This window comes from Micromys minutus, assembly GCF_963924665.1.
Source record: "Micromys minutus genome assembly, chromosome: 9".
In the NCBI taxonomy this organism is placed as follows: domain Eukaryota; kingdom Metazoa; phylum Chordata; class Mammalia; order Rodentia; family Muridae; genus Micromys; species Micromys minutus.
Window position 1 is genome coordinate 9,660,134 of NC_137978.1, and position 21,955 is coordinate 9,682,088.

Sequence of the window (21,955 nt, forward strand, 5' to 3'; positions counted from 1 at the left end):
TGTCATTGGAGGGAGACCAGGTATTGGGCTGTGGAGTCTACAGAGAGCTTTTTGCTAAATATTGAAAGGTTGATGGTTAGTAACAAATTCAGGGGTTGGTGTGGACAGGTTTAGATTACTTGTCTCTAGTTCACAAAAAGCAGGTTAGATGACCGGGAAGGGGTCAGTAGTTGGGGTTGGGAATTGGTAACTAGGGCTTCTCAGGCAAGAGGGGCTGTGGCTCTGCGAGGGTGTTGAAGGCAGGCACGGGAGTGGGAGACGTTGAAGATCTGTGAAATTGACAAGAATGTTGGTTAAATGACTTATATTAAAGTGAGGGTTTGGCAGTGAGAATGTGCATATCAAGGGGGGAGATGGCTGGGAGGTTTGGATTTATTTATGCTTTGTGATTGGGAGTGTAGGATTTGTTCAGAGCATTTGATGTCTGAGGAATCGTGGGGTGCTAATGTGATTGGGGGAACCTGCTAGCAGTGAATGTTAATAGTAGCTATCGGTGTCCAAGTGTTAAAGGTGCTGATTCATTTTCCTCTGGAAAATGCACCTTGGACTCCAGTGGTCCACTGTCCTCTCATGGGTCCTGGATATATTTTTGGAAAGTGTGGATTATAGTGATATGGAGAAGTCCAGATGGATGAATGGCTTTCCAACTGTCATTGAGGATGCAGATGTCCCGAAAGACTTTGAAGACCCAGTGGGGACATCCCCCATATTTAGATGCCAAACTGATTGACAGTGAAGCAGGCAAAGGGTGGGTTGTTATGCTTTGTAAAACTAGAGTGGGATGATTAGGGAGCCCTGCATCCAGCTGTGGGCCAGAACGCCTTGCTGATGACCTGAGCGGAGCTTTGTAATTTATGAGTGTTTCCCTGATCTGGAACGGAAATGCAGGGGTGGGAAAGAGGGAGTGGGATTCACCTTGTTCAGTGATAGGGGCAAGTGGAGAAACAGGTAATCTTAAGGGGGCAGGGACTTGAGGGTGCAGGTAAGTATGGTAAAACAGGGTTAGGAGAGCACTGAAGGATGGAAAAAAAGAGGAGAATGAAAAGGTTTTAGATGTGACAGATGGACCCAGTACAGAATTTCCTGGAGTCTGACTGCAGTCAGGGCTGTGAGTAGCACCGTATGTGGCCATTACCACTTGGCTCAGAGAGAAGGAGCTGATTGCTCAGGAGGTGCTAGGAGAACTTGATCTGACTGTTTGGGCCAAGCCCAAGTCGGGGGATTCACTAGTGGCTTGGGAAGGAGACGTCCAGAATGTGTTTGTCTGGGGTTTCCTAACCACTGCGTTTGGACTATGTATTCCCAGCAAGAATGATGCTGTTTCTCTGTCAGACTGCCACATCTGGAAGCATGGCATGAACAGAGATGGTGTGATGCTGCTCTATTTTTGTAGAGTTAACATTCTACGCCCCCTGGTGATCACTCATCTGTGAAGTAAGTTTTTAAGACCCCGTATACATCCTGCTTCCTATCAAAATTTCCTTCAGATTCCATGTATGACTCCTGTCCATCCCCATCTTTAATAATGGTAAAATGATGATTCTGTAATTAAATGCAGTATCTGATCCTAAAGTCTAGAAGAAGCTAGTACCACAAAGGACACAGAGTCAGCATCAGGTTATTCCACACAAAGCAGTGTAAGCCTAATTTAATGGCTGACATTGAAAGAATGAGCAAGTCTCCACAGGGCTGAAGGGTTCTCCAAGGCCACGTCTTACAAGAGATCCCAGCATCCAAACAGAGCTGCTGCCACCAGGAAAGCGCCCTAGAAACCACTAACCAAATAATTGCAGCACCCAGACACAGACATGGATGACTCCAGGTATTTTTGCCTTGTAAAGTTTTTATTAGATAATAAGACAGGAATGCCAAAAGTATACCCGAGGGGCATTGAGCATAAGATGAATGAACACACAGAGGGCCCCAATGAATGCCACAGAGTCTGTACAAATTGGCACGTTCAGTTTCCATTCATGATTGCTGAATACTCCTTCTGGTGCTCAACCATTCTTAGAAACACTTGATATTTCTTGTCATAATATCTGGGGGTTACAAAAAGAAACACATTAAACATTTGCAAAACAAAGCAGCCATGCACTCGAGAAGGATGGGAATGTATTATGTTCAGGGTGAAACCTGAGGTTTGAGCATGTGCGGCACCCTGAGCAAGGGGTTAGTGTGCTATGTATCTATTGTATGTAAATGGCATGCAGTTCTGCAAGCTACGAGATTGAGATGTTGGTGTTTTATCAGCAAAGCACCTAACTTGAAGAGTAGCAGAGGTGGGATTTATGGTTAGAAAGGAATGGTTTCTGAGCCTCCCCTGCATGTACTGAAAGGCTCGGGCTTAGCAGAGATCCCCTCTGATTCCAAGTTTCAACACATCCTTTTGGCCTGACTAGACACAGGTGAAAACAACGGCTTGGCCAGGTATAAGAATGGGCATTTTAATCCCCTCTGTGATCGCCACATATCAGTGTCTTTGGCAGACAGCCTTATCCAGGTATTTAGCTTATCCAGCGGTTTATCTTGGGTAAACTCTGAAGAAATGAGACCAACATCTCCCTGCACCTGGCTCTACCCTGAGTGTCTGCTAGTGACCTTGCCGACCTGCCTTCCGACTCTATGTGAGACCTGTTAGAACGGCGCCTGGCTGTGATGCGTAGGGACCAGCACCCCAAAAGAATAGCAACAGTGTGGAGCGTCGTGACTTTAAAACTGTCCTTTCTCTCTTCCATGAGGTGGGTGAATCCAATTCAACCTTATTTGGTAGACTCCGGAGTGTTCTGACAAAGACGCTTCTACGGGATGTTTACAATTGGAAATTGTGGTGGGGAATAAAATAGTACGAAAAATTTCAGGTGTGCACAGAAATCTGTACTTGCTCACATTTCTACCTTAAACGTTGTAGTAATGAAGGAGTTGTAATGGGGTCAAACCCACAGGTAAGAAGGGGTTTGAGGCCAGGATTTGAACCCTAGCATAGTACATCCTACATGGCACAACTGGGCATAATTCCCTCACCGGCACATCGAAATAGTGACAGGATGTGTTGCGGAAATTTTGTAAGGATTAAAAATTAATAGATGAAACGTGTGAGAACAATGACTGATTGATTCATAATCAATAATCTAAGTATGAGCTATTGCTTTGAAATCATTTATATTCTACTAGGATTGTGAGATACAGCTAAACCCCACTACAGAGCATTCACCTGTCAGTCACAGAATGAATTTTAAAAACAGTTTTTCTGCTTCTAATGATATTCTGTGACAAGTGCAATTCTTCCGTGGGATGGGATCGATTTCTAACTTTGTTAATCTCAGAACTCTTTAAAGGGAGCTTTGCTCAGCAGCCCCTCTCACACAGGAAAGTTCTTAAGGGTAACAACTCTACTGTCACTCTGATCATTGGATTACTCTTGGTCTTCTTGTAGGTGCCTCTACTTCACTCAACAGGAACCCAGGACTCACCCTTCCAAGGTTGAATAATTTGAATCATCTTAAAAATTTGCTTATTGAACTACAATTATTTAATTAGACATTAAGTTAACATACAGCCTGCCAGCTGGGTTATCTTCTAAATTCCCCTCCTCTCGAGCAAATGATTTTCTGTGGCTCAGGACCAAGAAAAGAAAGTTTATGAGCTATGAATCCAAGAGACAGGAAGCGGAAATGGGCTCTGGCTTTCTGGGTGCAAACTTCGCGCTGCCTGAAGATGGCGGCACAGCACCGTGCGTCCACTTCAAGGAAACCCCGCCAGCTGCCAGCAAGAGGCCAGTCTTTTCAAAGGAAGCTCTTGTAAGAACTTAAAAACACTTCCCTGGAAAGGCCTGGGAGGGTCACGAAAGAGATGAAGGGGAATAAGGAAGCTGTTTCTCTTTTCAAATAAACGGGACAGTCCACGCGCCCTCTAGCGGACACTCCCCAGCTTCTCCCCTCACTGGGACGGGCAGTCTCTGTGCTCCTGGGTTGAGTTTCTCATACCCATCCTGCCCATATGAGCTAGGCAGTCAGAGAGCGGTTCAGGAGAAGGGGCTTTAGCAGCCTGACTCCATTTGGAGACAAAGAGTAAGATGAGTCTAGCCTGTCCTTTTAGTGGGTATTTAAAATTCTCAAATATGGACCTTTAAAAGAAATATGGTGAGTGGCATGATAAGACTTCTCCCTAGGTCTTAACTCCAAGTGCTTTCCTCCAGGACTTGCTCGTTCATCTTTAGACTTGATATAAGTGATTTCGTAGTGATCCTGATTGCTGCTCCTAAAGCCTGCGAAGGAGCCTCCTGACTTCTTAGCTCCCAGGAACCATCCTGTATGGACCATTTGATCAGGTCTCGTCACTGCTTAAAACTCCGTTCGGACCCCAGAGGCCTTCGGCATGGCTGGGGAGGGGTTACGAGCTGACTCCTGCTTACCTCGCTTTCGCATCTCACCTTGTGTTCTGACTGGAGTGATCTCTGCATAACAGCTGCTCCTTTGTAGATATTATTTCCTCTACTAAGAATGTTGTTCTCTACCCTAGCCTGTTTGGAAATCTCTTTTAAACATTTAATCTGAGGCACGGTCTTCCCCCCAGAGCTTTCTTTTTCCCATGTGGGTCCCAGTTATTTCTTCTTTGGCTTATGTTCTATCTGTTGCTATTTCTATGGAAGAATTTATTCACGTTACTTAAAATCATCTCTGTGTATAAATCGTGTAGTGTCTCATTGCTCTCTGCATCCTACCCAGAGATCAGTATTGCTTTAAATATAGCAAGAACTAGATAGATAGATAGATAGATAGATAGATAGATAGAAAGATAGATAGATAGATAGATAGATAGATAGATAGATAGATAGATAGATGGATGGATATTTTTGTTGACTTGCATTTAAACACGGTGATTTTCTAGCCTTCAGTGCCAAGAAATATACAAAGGGTAGGAAAATGCAAGCAGTCCCTTTGATATGAACATAAAAGACCCCTATACTTTAGCACAGAGAAAAACATTTCTTTTTATGATTCAGAGTGAAAACACTGGCCTGAGAATTTGGAAGTTTGCAGTTGACCCCAGCTCTGGCCAGCTTAGCTTTGGATCTTTATAAATCAAAGTTCTCTTATCGGGAGGGATTTCTTTCAACCACTAAGTCAGTGGTTCTCAACCTGTGGGTTGCAACCCCTTTGGCAAACCATCTCCCCAAATATTTACAATACAATTTGTAACAGTAGCAAAATTGCAGTTATGATGTAGCGATAAAATAATGTTGTGGTTGGGGTCACCACAGCACGGGTAACTGGCCGAGGCATTAGGGAGGTTGGGAAGCACAGGGTTGACCCCAGGTCCATCCCAGAGCAACAGCTGCCTCTTCCCCCCCACTCTCTCCTTCTCAGCAGCTTTATACAGACTTACTTTTTATCAGCATGTTCCGGGAACACAACTTTCCCCACTTTGCTCATTCTTGCCATTGCCTCCTGGTAAATGAAAACAACAGGGAATGCTGGGTAAAGAAGGAGGTCATGGACATTACAGGACACAGATGGAACCAGGAAATGTCCCATTGATTCGGTAACCAAGACCCAGGAAGACAAATATTCTGTATTTCCCCTCACTTAGCTCCGAAGCTGCAGACATAAGAGCCAATCCCTGGCATTATTAATGATACTCCATTATGCTTTCAGACAGGAGCATAGCATGGCTGTCCTCTGACAGGCTCCACCCAGCAGCTGACTCAGACAGATGCAGAGACCACAGCCAAACAACGAATAGAGCTTCGGAACTCTTATGGAAGAATAGGAGGAAGTATGTTGGCTCCGAAGGGGATAGATAGAAACTCCACAGGAAGACCAACAGAATCAACTAACCTGGACCCCTAGGGCTGTCAGTGACTAAACCATTAACCAACGAACATACACAGGTTAGACCTAGGCCCTCACACACCTATGTAGCAGATGTACAGCTTGGTTTTATATGGGTCCTGAACAACTGGAAAACAGGGGCTATCCCAAAAGCTGTCGCCTGTACATGGGACATGTTCTTATAGGTGGGCTGCCTTGTCTGGCATCAGTGGGAGAGGATGCGCCTAGCTTCACCTCACAGAGACTTGATGGGCCAAGGAGGAGTAATGCCGAGGGGAGCTCATCCCACTCAGAGGAGAAAGGGAGAGGGGATTGGGGAAGGGTTGGGGGAGGGAGTGACCAGGAGGGGGGAAGGGAGAGGGATGCAAAATGAATAAAATAGTAATAATAAAAATTTTAAAAATGTATAGCAAAAGAGAGACTGAAAATGAGGTTATAATATAAGAAACATCTTCTCTACACTGTTGCTTGAATTAATCAGCTTACATGCCATCAGAAGGTCAGAATAATTACAGAAACCAGGAAAGCAAAACTGAACTGTTGCCAGGATAAGGGAGTTTGGGGCACCAGGAAGGAACAGTGGAACATAAGACTCTGATCAGAGAGACAGGAAAGACTCTCAAAAGAGGGAAGGACATGTAGAGGAAGGGAAGAGCATAAAGGAGGTGCTTAGTGAGGACGTAAAGGCGTAGCAGAGGGGAAGTGAATAAAACAATAAAGGTGTCTGAAAAAGGAATCCTACAATTGACTACCTACCTAAAAACAAACCCCCACAGCACTTGTATAAGTGTACTTACATAGTTTTAATAAACTTTGACATCTGGACTGCTGGTGCTCCCTCCCAGAGCCAAAGGCCACCTAACAAAACCCCAATTCCAGATGTAAGAAGTCCTCATTTGAATTGTTGGTCAGATCCATCCAAGTAACTCGCCAAACATAGAGCTTACTGTTGTCCTTGGTCACCTCTCAGGGGTGGAAGGTAAGACCCAGTGCAGAAAACACCATGCATATTCAATACAGGGCCCAGAGACCCATGATCTCGAACCAACCAGATGGCACCATGCAACCTTCAAAAGGAGAGTCAACTGATAGTACTACTTAGTTATGAACCACAGCAATGACCAGCTTGGGAGGATAACCCTGAGGTTACTGTAATACAACACAGATTTTAGTGGTAACTAGCAGCTCTCTAATTGGACCCAAGAGCTTATCAATAAGAGGGAAATCATGCTTGGTACTGGAAACCTAATTAACTATTCAGTGCTAGTGAAGCCGTGGTTATTGGAAAAGAATCTACGACCACTAATTTACTAATGCATCATAAAGCCTATCAGCAGTCTATAAACACGTATCTTTACACCCACAGAGAAATGTAGCCTGTACCTCTCATCAAGGAAATGTCTCTTTGCCACAGAAAGAGGCCAATACAGAAAACTACAACCCCTCAAAATTCAGAGTTGTAGAGTCTCGTCCCAGTGGTCACATCTGTAAATCATTTCTCCACCTAAGGAACATTGTGAAAGCTGTAGGATGGGGAGATTGTAAGAGCCAGAGGGTCAGACAGTTTCTTATGAGATTTGTGTCTCCAAGTAACATCACTACCTCTCACCAACATGGCTGCCCAGATGTAAGCTAAACATGGATCTCACCAAGAAACATGCTGTACTGGAGAGAGAAAAGCTGATGAGGTCTCAACCCTACTCGAAAATCTTCAGGGGACTGAATAAAGCTGGGGAGGGGGGTGGTGGTAGATGAGGTCTTCACCAGGAAAGAGCATGACTGGTCATCTAGTGTAACACTGCTAGGTGTGTAAAGAAACATAAGAGCCTTATATGGACAGGTTATACTTAGGGATGCAGTAACACCTAATGAAAAAAGTAGCCATGAATTTGAAGGAGAATTCAGACAGGTAGATGGGAAGGTTTTGAGAGAGGAAAGGAAAGGGAAAATGCTGTAATTCTATTATAATCTCAAAAAGCAAACCAACCAACCCACCAACCAGCCAGCCAAGCAAACAAACAAACAAACAAAAAAACCCAAACCAAAACAAAACCCCTCAAAGTCAGGTTTGTTACAGGCAGGAACACTGTAATAAGAATTCCCTTCCCTTAAGATACTCAGTTAAACCATACTTCCTACTAGCAGCTTCCTTTTCTTTGCCAATAAGAACAAAAGCAATGAACAGTTAGGATTACATCTGGTACTGTGGTCAATAAATAATAATAATCCTGGGCTTAATAAATAACAGTGCATTGAGGTCTCTAGGGCGTATGACCCAGAAAGCAAAGCTCTTTGTGACTTCACAGAAAAGAAGGACTAGATTTCCTTGGGCAGTTTTACAAGGTTTGTAACCCACGAAAAAGGTCAAGAGCACAGTGCCAATCCAATCTTTGTATCCAACAGACTTAACTATGGAACAGCAGAAACAAAATGAAGCCAAACACACAAAGAACTCTTCACAGGAAAGGCTCTGCCTTAAGAATGGATATTGAACATTTGAAAGTCTGTAGTTTTTCTACATTGATACCGCTGATGTCACATATTTATTAATTACTCACTGTACTCCAGGCTTCTAGAGGATAGCAGGTAACATGGGACACTTTTGACCTGGTGAAACCCATATGCTAGTAAGGAGCAATGACTGAATGATAAATCTTCTTGCTTTACTGTATATGAGAGTCTTAAAAGCATATCCCAGCGTGCCCCATCCATCTCTGCCAACTTACTAATTAATTCAGCTACATACTGTTAATTACCTTCCAGTGAGCTCTAACCCAAATATAAGTGTTGCAGAGTGGAGATTTACCTGAGAATCCTAACACCTAAAATATCCATAATTCACACAAAGCCACTTTTATCAGCCAAGGAAGACACTCAATATATGAGGATAACAGAGATGTGGGTATTTCTTAGGGAGTTTGCTACAGAATGGTAAAGATAATTGTCAGGATCAAAAGACAGTTTGATAAGTTCTATTCTGTGTTATTTTTTCACCGACCATTCACAGGTTCAGAAAGACAGCTTTCTCTTTCTGCTGACTCATGATTCAGCTAAGGTGTTCTTAGGATTCTTCGCCAAAGGCAGCGTGGGTGTTCTGAACTCATACTCTCGCCTTCCAGCCCCCAATGAGCAGGGATCCTGGTGAGGTAAGAGGTTCTGTGTTAGGGAGCACAGTGGATGAAGAAAGAAATGACATGTTTAACAGTGGATCTTAAAGTGGATGAAAAGTACTGAGCAGGGAAGCAGAGAAATAAGAAACCACCCAGTGGGCAGCTGTTTGCGGTCATTCCGTGAAGGGCACACAAGCCAGGGCATTTTCCTGAGATGGTTTAAGAGCCCTGCTCTGAGATGGTTTAAGAGCCCTGTGTTTCTCTGTTTTTTCCTTCATAGATCTAGTCATGCTTCCTGGGATGGTTTTACCATTCTTACCATCCACTTTGCTATTCATTCTGGGCTTTGTTAACAATAAGGCATTCTACCCACATGCTTTCAGGGACCTAGTATTAGCTTAAGTCACTGGCTGCCACCAAGTGTACCAAGTATGGTATATAAAAGCTCCCCTCCCCAAGATCTATCCTTTCCTCCCTCCCTCCCTCCTCTCTTTCTCTCTCCCTCCCTCCATCCTACCCTCCCTCCTTCTCTCTCTCTCTCATTGCTTTACCCTATGGTTTGGCTTTGCCCTTCTTTCCGCTAGGCTCCTGGGAAGACCCTGCCTGCCCTGGTTACTTCCTCCGAGCTGAGGAGTATTCCCAGGGCATGCCCCTTCTGCTTGTGCTGTGCTGGCCTTGCTTCTTTGGGGACCAGAGACAACATTCCAGGATTGCCTTCATGGGTGGGATCCAGGAAGCTTACTGAAGGTACTTATGTTGTTTTCCTTTCCACACCAACAGATGTTCAGCAAATGGCAGACACCGGGGAATTCTCTGCTCTTTTCTTCACATTACCGCTGTTTGTTTTCAAAGTAAGTTACTGAGAAACAAGTATTCACAATGGAGATTTGAAGGATTTTAATGGGCCAATTTTGTTTCTGAGAAAGGGCCAACAACTTCAAACTTAGGTCAGGTAGGTACCCAGCCTACTGAGATGTTTGCTGACCTGCCCCTGCTGCCCGAATGCCCCTGGCCTGAGTTATTTGCTCGCCCAGCAACTTACACATGTGTCCACCCATCATTTATGACACGGTGTGGTGCTGTTTTGCTAACATATCAGTCTCCCAACTAGACTGTGAACTCCTTCAGGAAGGAATTGTTCAAATTATTTTCACTGCCAAACTCAGCATCTGGCATATCCCATGCGTGCAGGAATGTCGGTAGATTGAACGAACTTAAGGATAATATGTGTGCAGAGATGTTAAAATAGAAGTTTCTGCTAAGACCTAAGATGACAGATATGATACCAGAGTGAGCTGGAAATAGGCCACCTTGGAGAGTTTGTGGAACGGTAGCTAAGACCCATGAATCGTATCTATGCCTTTCACTGGAATGGCAGATCAGAGATAGGCTTCTCAGAGAAGGCTAGTTTACTGTGATGATCAGTACTCCTTCCTGGGTGAGCTGTGAGGGAGGCCTCACCCTCACACATCAAGCCAACAGGACTTCCCTGGGTGTCTGGCGCTGAGGCTATAGCATATAGGGAATGACAAGTGGTGCATGCTGGGAAGGGACCAAACAGCTGGTATCAGACTCTGTGCAGAGAAGAGAGGAGAGGTCTTGCCTCGGGTTCTGAAAGGCATGGTCATTCCTTACAGACTTTAGCAGGCACTGGCTGTCGCTGTCATGAGTTGGTTTAGTTCCTGTGCACTGTAGCCACCTAAGGACACTGAAATGAACAGTCAGATTCTACAGAATGAAGAACTAGCATTCTGCTCACACAGGGCCATTAACACCACGTACTGCCGGTGAAATGTTTTCAGAGGCAGAGCGTCTCCAGAAACATCTATAGCTGAGTCTTATTAGACCAAGAATCAGCTACTCACATCTGACAGCCTAACTCATATGTATGACACTATTCTTTGTGCCCTCCAACATTATAGAAGTAGGAGAGATAATGGTAAAGACTTAGAAAGAATAGAGCCTGGTTATGTGTGCCCCACCCCAGCTGCAGAAACTAGGAGATGGCTCCCATTTACTATTACATATCCCATGATATTTGGGTTCTTGAAACTTGGCTGGGTACCCCAACCTAAGATTCATAAATCTTGTATAACTATGTTACTTTGGGCTTAGGTGACCATTGTAATTCTTAACGAGGGCAGGAAAGGCAGATCTCCGCAGTGGAAAAGTGCACCATGTGTGGGGACAAATGCTGGTTTTCATTTAGTTTCAAGGACTCTGTAGCTGTTCGCCCTCATATTCCCAGCCGCATGGGGGCTAAAGAATGCAGATTCCTCGTGTCCTGAAGTTTGAGGCTAACCCAGCATGGAGAAAACCTATTTCTATTGTGAAGGAGGAAAGAAAGCAAAAATTTCTATGCAAGTTTTTTTTTTTTTTTGCTTCACATAACTTGCTAAATAAAAATTACATATGCAAACTTTATAAAGGTCAGATGAGGCTATATTGAGTTGTTAACAAGTTCAAGAGATGGGTGGTTATTTTTTCTCCGATCAGAATTTTTTTCCAAAGTTGCATATATTGGTTTTACCCCTGTAGACAAATCACACGTATTCTTCATTATGTTGCTTAAACTAAGGCTACATCCAGGTGGTCAAAAGCTCAGGTTTACCTTCGTCTCTTGGAAGGCTGGTGGCATTATGGGTACCAGACACAGCACAGAGAATGTGCAGATTAGCAATGCTGTCATCATAAGCAGCACTGCTGAGAGTCCCAATTTCTTCAGATAATTACCACAAAAGTGAAACTGCATGAATCTTCTGCCCGTGGTAAATCTGGGAATCACTACAGTACAACAATATGAATTCATTATGGAAATGCTGACACATGCTAAATATAGTCTCCCCATATATTTCTATTCAAAGGGACTTATTTGAAGTTGAGCTCTAAATCCATACTTTCTGTCAGCGTGGAGGGGCCGGACAATCTCAGTTTTCAGCATGCTATCTTCTTTGTTTGAGAGTCTAGACAGCACAATGAATAGAGTGACTTTTCTTTTTCCCTTTTGCCCACACAATGAGCGCTTTTTAAAAACAAAATATTTTGTAAAATAGCATGTTAATCACTTCTTTATCTCTCTAAGGCAGAACTATAAATAAACCATGAAAGTTCACAGTTGACTGTCACTTCTGAAAGCAAGTCCCTGGCTTCTGGAGGAAAAAATGGGGTTCCTGTAGCTAGCCATGAAAGGCCTCATTCATAGACTTGACCCTTCCCTGCTGTGCCAAGGTCAAGACAGCAGTCAGCATTCTGCTCCTGCTTTTCTGGAGACAGTGCTGCAAGTGGCCAGGCCTCCTGCGGACAGAGGGAACAGTTGTCAAGGCTATGGACTAGCTGTCCAGTACTGCTCGGTAGGCTGTCAGGGAAGTGAGGCCACATGAAGAAGCAGATATTCATCCAAAGAGTGACATATGGTGATACTGGCAATCTGGGGATCAGGAGACTTCTACTTCCCTTCCTTTGAAGAACCATGCCCTAAAGACTTGGGGAAGACTGTCAGGTAATCTAGATCTAATCATGGAGCAGCAGAGACTAGAAATGTCTAGAATTACAGTATACAGTAAAAACCAAATCAAGACCACCCAGTGTTGATGAAAGATAGTCCCTGTTACGCAGGGAGTGGGACCCCAGAGCTATGATTGAACTCAATCCTAGCATCCATCCTTGGTTAGTTAATGTCTGCAACTGAAAAGTTGATACCTATCACAGTAGACAGTGTAAAATCATCAGAGCCAGAGGCTTCTGAGAGACATTTTTGTACTCTGCAAGAACTTGGAGTATTCTGTTAAAGATTCTGGAAGAAAATACTGGGAGTGTCATCTGAATGATTTTTGCTCCAAACAAATTAGCATTTCCCTGTTCTTAACACAGACTGGTATTAGGTACAGTGACGGGTCAGATCAAGAGTCTCATAGGTTACATGTAAGTTTCCTCCAGAACTAAAACACTGGCATGGTACTTACCTGTAAGTTCACTAAATTCAGAATTTAGTATATGCTACTGTTTAAATGCCCCATGTCACTAGGGACAGCTAGGACCTAATTTTGATGTACACTAGTCCTTAAAAAATGGACAAATGTCTAAAAAAGATTCATTCAGTGGACAGTATGTAATGGTAATATCTCAGGCTCAAGCAAGAAAAATGGTGATGTATTTATTATTTCTTTACATTATAAAATTAAAAATAATAAACACTTATTCTGGTAAGGTAAGACTAGGGAAAAATCAAAATTATCAAGAAAACTGAGATGTAAAATCTTTTAGAGGTTATCAAAAATAAGGGGGCTTAGAAATAACCCAAAGAACAGTGTTTGTAATGCTAGCATGAGATCCAGAGTTCAGATTCCTAACATCCATGTAACTACCAGATGGATGTTGCGGCAAGTCTACAAACCAGGGCATGGACCCACACAGAGGGTCCCTGCATCAAGATGGCAAACTAGACTAACCCCAACCAGCAATCTCTGGGCTAGTTACAAGAGCCATCCTCAATGAATTTGAATAAAGACCAAGGAAGACCCCTGATGTTAACATGGGGTCTCCATATATTTATGCATATACATATGTAACCTCAGAATTTTACCCATATTCATGAGCAACCTCACATTCAAACATGAAAACATGCATGCAGACCACATATACAGGCATGTTTAAAAAGTCATCAAAATTTATCTGTTGAGCCTGCTCGTTATCCCAGCACTCTGGAGGCTGAGGCAGGAGAATCAAAATATTAGCCTAGGCTGCACAAGGAATGCTGTTCCTGACAAACTCAATCATAAAACTTTAAAAAATATTATTAAAAGCCCATCAGCCGTACAGCAGACCTTTAGACATTGCACAGGCATTTTCATTTCAAAATATTTTTGTTTCAGCCAAAACTTTGTCTGTTTTATAAAATAATCTATAAGAACAATATACTGCCCTTTTGCACAGATGTTCGCACACTGAGAGTCGTAAGCAAATTTCTCATGATTGATGACCCACGTGGTCCAACATGATTGATGACCCACGTGGTCCAAAAGCACTGGTGTGCCCAGCCTCAGCTGCGAGACCTCAGCTGCTCGTTCCCAGGTGCTGACTCTGGACTTACCACTTGCTTTACATCACGATCCTTCACTCCTTGAAATGTTCTAATACAGATATTACCACCTGCCCCCACTTCTTTGAATGACAGGACCAAATTTCTTGATATTTGGGTTCTTGAATCTTGGCTGGGAACCTTAAGCCTACAGGATTATAAATCTTGTATCACTATGTTTACCTTGTGCTTAAATAACTTTCACAATTCTTAACCAGAGCAGGAAGCATCAGATCTTCTCCACAGTGGAAAAGGGCACTACGGGTGGAAACAACCGCTGGTTTTCAATCTCTTTCCAGAATTTTGTAGCTGGCTGCAGTTTGTAGTGTGGTCCTGGGTTTCAGTCCAGTTCTGACTCCAAGCCATTGCTTAGTTCCACAGTCTGCCCACAGTGCCACTGTCCTTATAAAGAACAACACCTGATTCTGAGTCCTCTGAACTTGAGTTCAAATCCCACTTCTGTTTACTGTGTGATCCCTTTGAGTGTATATGTGCACATGTCTGTGGTGTGTGTGTGTGTGTGTGTGTGTGTGTGTGTGTGTGTGTGTGCACGTGAATGTGCATATGCACGCATGCTTGAGAGACATACTGATACAGGGGCTGTACCTTTCTCAAAAGATGCTAACACATAGTTCAGAAATACATGAATCTGTGTTCTTGAGAAACTCTGACTCATTTTACTGGAACGAGTTTATGTGCTAGCATGTGTGGGCTGGGGCACATGACCCCCAATTATAAAAACCCAGAAAACAAAATAGCAATGTGATTTTCTTCTACCAAGTATTAAAAAATAGCTCATTGTTCTTTTGTTTAGATTATTATTTTTTATTTTTGGCATAGTCATTTTTTGACTTGCAATCTCTCACCCGAATGCACTGAAAACAACATCAGCTGAGAAGCAGGAAGAGATGAAGGCGTGAGATGTCTTCATCATCATCCACCATGATGTAAAAACTAGCGTTCCAGTCATCATTCTGAATACATTACATCTATCACAGACATTTATATATATATATATATATATATATATATATATATATATATATATACACACACATATATATATATATGTCTAGTTATCTATATAAAAAGTATGCACATCTTTTAAAACTCTTAGAACTGTATGTTTAACATGTAGATGTCAGTTTATCTCTACTGTGCCTTAGTTTTCAAATTGTAAAAGCAATTACTGTATTTTAAATGTTACATATTTACATTTTAGTTTTCAATTTTAACAGCCTACCATAGTGAATCAAAACTTTTTCAATCTAAATAAAATATACCTTTTATCATACTATTCTCTTGGACCTAAAGGAAGGGAGTCATGGGGCATGTCTAATTCTAAAGAAAATAGAGCATCTACTAGAAAAATACTGCATATTAAAATCAAGTGGGCTTAGGTAAATTCTGCTGCTTAGTAGATATGCAAACCCAAATTCAGTTTTTCCATCTGAAAATGGAAGTAATAGTGTCTACTCGGAGGGTTGTTGAATAATCCCTACCCAACTCTGACCACTATTCTTAACTGGTGTCTCACTTTGACCTCCATCTTTGTACAGAGGTTGTGGCTAGTCAGAAAAAGGAAAATGCAGTGTGGTGATTAAACAACACTGTAACAGTTTGCCAACGTTAACAGCTGGCTTTCCTGTGGACTTGCTCTGGGGCTGTGATCAGGCAAACACCTTGCTTTCTTTATGGATGTTTGCTCATCTGAAAAGCTTGGCAACAATATGCCTCTCATAACACTGCCAGGACAGTTATATGAGAGACGTGTAGCACATCGTAGCCTTATGTATTTTGTTATTTTGCTACTGTGCAGGATTCACAGACCAGATCTGATCTTTGATTCACTATTGCATTAAAACCCATGCTTGACTGGACCCCGAAATCCACCAAAAAGTGCTGAATCCATCAAATGAGGTAGATTAGATTTGCCTCTGGGTTGTTTTTACCAGTGGCAGTTCTGTCACTAAATGTGTGTGTCTACCCTCTCCCTTGTATCAACTGACTTCCAGTTCTGTAGACATCACCATTGTACACAATTAACTTCCAGCAGTAACTACCCAGAGTCGAGGTCACACTTCTACTGTAAGGCTCAGTCCCACAAGGCTGCATCAATTATAAGTCTCTCTATAAATATAACTAACTATAAATTACAGGCTTCCCAATTTGCTTGAATGGATACACATAATGTAGAAAAAGTTTATTTACTATTAATGTTATGTTATCAAGGCTATAAATCCTATGCAGATAGAAATGTAGAAAAACTTTTTACCCCATTTTTAATAGGTTTGTTTGGTTCTCTGGAGTCTAACTTCTTGAGTTCTTTGTATATATTACATATAAGTCCTCTATCAGATGTAGGATTGGTAAAGATCTTTTGCTAATCTGTTGGTTGCCCTTTTGTCCTATTGACAGTGTCCTTTGCCTTACAGAAGCTTTGCAATTTTATGAGGTCCCGTTTGTCGATTGTTGATCTTAGGGATAAAGAATTATCAACTGAGGAATATTGAATGGCTGAGAAGCACCTAAAGAAATGTTAGACATCCTTAGTCATCAGGGGAATGTAAATCAAAACAAACCTGAGATTCTACCTCACACCAGTCAGAATGGCTAAGATCAAAAATTCATGTGACAGCAGATGCTGGCAAGGATATGGAGAAAGAGAAACACTCCTCCATAGTTGGTGGGATTGCAAGCTGGTACATCATAGCCTCTGGAAATCAGTCTGACATTTCCTCAGAAAATTGGACATAGTACTACCCAAGGATCCAGCTATACCACTCCTAGGCATATACCAAAAAGATACTCCAACATATAACAAGGACACATGCTCCACCATGTTCACAGCACCATTATTTATTATAGCCAGAAGCTGAAAAGAACCCAGATGTTCTTCCACAGAGGAATGGATATAGAAAGTATGGTACATTTACACAATGGAGTACTACATAGCTATTAAGAACAATGACTTCATGAAATTCTTAAGTAAATAGATCGAACTAGAAGATATCATCCTTAAGAGGTGATGCAGTCAACAAAAGTGCACACATGGTATGTACACCCTGATAAGTGGATATTAGCCTAAAAGCTCGGAATACCCAAAATACAATTCATAGACCATATGAAGCTCAAGGAGAAGGAAGACCAAAATGTAGATGGTTCTGTCCTTCTTACAAGGGGTAAAAAAATACAAGAGAAAGAGGTAGGAGGGACTTGGGAGGAAGAGAATAGTGGTAGGAAAAAGGGGTGAGCAGATCACGCATGAGGAGAGATGGCAGAGATGATATACAAAGGGTCAGGAATTTGAGCAGAGGTATAGAGCAATGGGGGATGGGAAACTGGGAGTAGCCATCAGCAAGTCTTAGATGCCAGGAAAGCAAGAAGCTCCCAGGACCCAACAGGAATGAGATTAGCAGAAGAAACCAATAAAGGGAAGAGAGAACCTGTAGAGACCATATCCAGATGTTACGCAAAGCCCCTGGTTGGGGGATGAGGCACCTATCTTCAGTATTTTAACTCAGAATTGCTCCTATCTAAAAGAAATAAGGGATAAAGAGTGGAGCAGAGAATGAAGAAAAGGCTATCCAGAGACTGCCTCACCTGAGGATCCATCCCATATGCAGTCACCAAACCCAGTCACTATTGCTGATACCAAGAAGTGCTTGCTGACTGGAGCCTGATATGGATGTCTCCTGAGAGGCTCTGCCACAACCTTACTTATCAGATGAGAATTTTTGCAGCTAACCATCAGACTGAGCACAGGGACCCCAATGGAAGAGTTAGAGAAAGGACTAAGGAACTGAAAGGGTTTGCAATCCCATGGGAAGAACAACAATATCAATCTGTGCTCCTGCCCCCAGGGACTAAACCACCAACCAAAGAGCACATAGGGAGAGACCCAAGGCTCCAGCAGCATATGTAGCAGAGGATGGCATTATCTGGCATCAATAGGAAGAGAAGCCCTTGGTCCTGAGAAAGTTCAATGCCCCAGTGTAGGAGAATGCCAGAACAGTGAGGTGGGAGTGGGAGCACCCTCGTAGAACCATGGAGAGGGAGAATGGAAGACAGGAGAACCGGGATAGGGAATAACATTCGAAAAGTAAATACTTAAAATATCCAATAATAAAAAAAGAAACAGAAAGACAAGAACACAGTAAGGGTCCATGCTCTTTCTGGGCATGGCAATGTGCCTGACCAGCACGTGGTTATCAACCTAGGGTCTATCTGAATCCCATCATTTGGAGATTTGTTAGATGGAAACATTAGTGAGAACCTTATTCTCTATCTTGGGAATTTAATGGAGAGACTGATGTTTTGGGTGTGAACCTCTCCAGCTACCCATTCCGAATTTGCAGAATCTATTGTTTTCTAGCCATTATTAACCTTCTCACAAGCACTCAAGAAAATACCATTTTGGAAACTCCAAAGGTTTAAGAACATTGCTTTTTAGGGGCTGAAAGTCAATGACGATACGTAATACATCGCCATTCTTCCTCTCTTAAAACTTGAAATCAACATGAAGACTTTCTGATGAATTTCAGACTTCATAAAAATTTTAGTGTCTGAAACTTACAGGATGGAGCTTGCGCCTGTTTCCAGCATTGCCATATTCACTGCACTCTTAGTGAGCCCTTCTAGAAATACTAGCTTTCATGCTAATGGGTGACTATGCTAAAATTGCTTTTCCCAATTTGTACCTCACCTAGGAACCCTCGACTGACTTTTAGGGCTTCTTCAAATACACTGTTTCCTAGACTTACCTTTGGCCACCCTTAGTTGGCTCAGTCTTGTTCTAAATTCCAGGGGCCACACCATCTTTCTTAACTTCACAACATACCCTGTCCACAGTGTCATCTGAAGTTTTATTGATAACTGACTTAATCTTAATTACCTTTTATGAGGTCCCTCACTTCTCCTTCTTTTTCCAGAACCCACAATAAAGACTGTGGTATTCTTTTTTCATGTACCACCAGCCTTTGGTAGTGTATTAGAAGTCAGCTGAGAGAATCAACTTATCAAATGCATATTTAATGCAAGGAACTGTACATTTAGTTGTCCAATTCTGGGGGGGTACAGAGAGGATTGTGTCTCTATTTAAATGAGGAAATTCAGGCTCTGAGCATTCAAGTTATTTTCATAAGTTAATAAATTATAAGCTGGCTTCAAGATATGAGTAAAATAGTGTCCATTTCAGGAGTTCATGCTCACCAGGCTGAGCCTAGCAGAGTTACCCTCCATGTGATAGCTCTTAGACTCTGTAAAATTCTCAAAGCTTTCTCCCCCCACCCCCGTCAAAGTCAAATTTAACCATGGTCACTACATTGTGCTTATAGAAAGAGGAAGGCAGCTTCCTTGATGTTAAGAGAAACTGCTCATGTTACATTTTGAAATAAACTAAACAAAATTACTACCGTCTGTATGACCCTGAGCAAGACCTTTCCCACTCCTTGACATCACCTTATTAGCAGAGTGAAAGCATTGGCTTAAATTATCTCTAAAATTTTGCCAGGTCTGCAGTTAGTTCTGTGTGGTGGTGGTGGTGTGTGTATATACATGCACACTCACATGTGTAAGTGTGTGCTATCATAATTAACTTCTAGTCAACAAGTGTTACTCTTGAGTTTCTGAGTTTTTCCTAGTCTCATTCCAACAGGACACCCTTCCACTAACCTTCATGGCAACATGTAATTTTATTCTTGATTAGTCATGGGTCAACATGGCATGACAGAGTGACTCTATCCGTGTCAAAAGGCTTTGAAGTAGAGTCCTACTCCATGGCCTTCTGGTAAGAATTGGGTCAAAATATGAATATTGAGCAATTCATCCTATTTATATGAACTTGACTCATTTTTATCAGATTGCTAAGACTTTTTACTAAAAGCATTAGAAAGATCATAAACTCTAAAAGTATAAGCAGGGTAGCTCAATTAGTCACTTATTGTTTACTGGAATTGAAATGATCCTGGTGACATTTCTGAGAAGGCACACAGTATTGCAGTGAGCTCTAACAGAAACAATGGCCATGTCAACAATGACAGTGGGAGCAGTTGGTGGCAGCTAGTATTTTGTCAAGTATTTACTATAGCTCATGCTATATAAAAACCCACTTATTTGATTCCTTCAGCTGAAAGATAAAGTTCTGAAATCTATTCTTAACTAGTTATTATGAACTATCAATTGTGGACCTTGGAGAGGGCAAAATTCATTGAACATTTTTAGTTTCATTTAATTCTTTATTCTAGTAATAGAACTTTTTAGTTTTTTAAAAAATTTGTTTCTTGAGAATTTCATACAATGTATTTTGAGCATGCTTTTTTCCCTTCCCCAAATCCTCCCATATTTCTCCCTACTTCTTTACCCAATCCATTTCATGCTCTTTCTCACTCTTAAAACAACCCAAAACCCAGAGAGCTGAAGAGGTAAATCAGCAGTTAAGAGCATTGGCTGCTCTTTCAGAGGACCCAGGTTCAATTTCTAGAACCCACATGGCAGGCAGCTTACAACCATGTGGAATTCCTGGATCCACGGACTTACTCTGACTGCCTTGAATACTGGGCACATACACAGACATGCAGGCAAGGCCATCTAAGCCTAAAGTAAAGGTAAATAATCTTAACCAAAACCAAAGAACAAAAACACAGAGGCCTTTTGTTGTCCTTGTTAGCTATTCCTGAGCACAGGGCCTCCCCTGGGATGTGGCTGATAGTCGTTGATATATTCAGTGTCACTCCAGGGAAGAAAACTGATTTTCCCTCTTTGAGCAGTCATTAATTATAAATAGCTTGTTGCATTCTTAACCAGGAGCAGGACTTCGTGTCCACTGCGCCTTTTCCATGCTCAGATTTTGTATGGCTCCGGCTTCTGCAGGTCTTGTGCATGCCGTCTCTGCCAGCAAATAGTGCATCAGCCTTGTTATATCGGAAAATGCTGTTTTCATAAAGTCATTCACCCCCTCTGCCTCTGCTTCTGCCTAGATCCTTGAACCTTAAGGCCAGGGTACGGTAAAGATGCTGTTTAGGTCTGAGTACTCCAGAACCATTCGCTCTCTGTGCACCGTCCAGTTGTGTGCTCCTATGTTATCTATGGCAAGAAGCTTCTCGGATGAGGGCTAAGCGGTGCACTGATCACTGGACATTGCAGTATGCCATTAGACGTCATTTTATTGCTATATTCATTATCACAATGATAGTCGTATGTTTCCCCCAGAATCCATGGACTACCTAGCTGTATATTACTAGTCTCATTATGTCACATATGAGTTGTATCTCATTGAGTGGACCTTAAACTCAATAAAGGTGGTAGGTTACTCCCATAACGTATGTGCCATTGTTGTGATAGTTGGCAAATGTACTAGGTTGCTAGTATAGCTCACAGGATTCATATCTTGGTGATGTTGATAATTACATTTCTCCTCCAATATCATGTAAAGCATTTTCCAGCACTATGAACACTAGTCAACAGGACTGAAGCTTCCATTTGAGTTGCAGCAAGCTTCTTTCTCCATCTTCTATGTTTAGTAGAAGGATCTCACCTATGCTGGAGGGTAGTCAGTAGTGCCTGTAATCACGTGTAATCTTTGGGGATGGTAGTGGTATCTATGTGCCTCTTTTAGCCAATGAATCAAAAACTTGTAACCCATTACTAGTACTAGTGATTTATTTGGTAGCATATGATGTCTGGTTGGAATATTGCCTCGTACATTATATAACTCTATATAGTAATGCCATTAAACTCTGTTTATATACATATATATTTTAGGAAGCATCCACAGTAGTATGTTTCCATATAGATTTTCAAACGGTCTTTAGTGTTAAGTCAACAATTGGTGGGTATTTTCTAGGAAAGGAGAGGTAGAATGTAATATTATAAAAGGTCCCAGGGGGAAGTGGAACAAAAGAAATATGGGCAGGGGAAAGTAACAGTAATACAAA

The 21,955-nt window shown here is 42.1% G+C and overlaps 1 protein-coding gene across 4 annotated transcripts in view; it reads right to left on the reverse strand.

Moving 5' to 3' along the window:
- Nucleotides 1–1,838: 1,838 nt before the first annotated feature.
- FGGY (FGGY carbohydrate kinase domain containing) overlaps nt 1,839–21,955 on the reverse strand; it is a 358,793-nt gene continuing 338,676 nt past the window's right edge. For all 4 annotated transcript variants that reach the window (XM_080921783.1, XM_080921785.1, XM_080921784.1 and 1 more), the window contains 2 exons: nt 5,389–5,450; nt 1,839–2,042 (listed from right to left, as the gene is read on the reverse strand). In XM_080921783.1, coding sequence (XP_080777909.1) covers nt 1,961–2,042; nt 5,389–5,450 — 144 coding nt within the window. In that variant the 3' untranslated portion in view covers nt 1,839–1,960. The remainder of the gene's footprint in view (nt 2,043–5,388; nt 5,451–21,955) is intronic.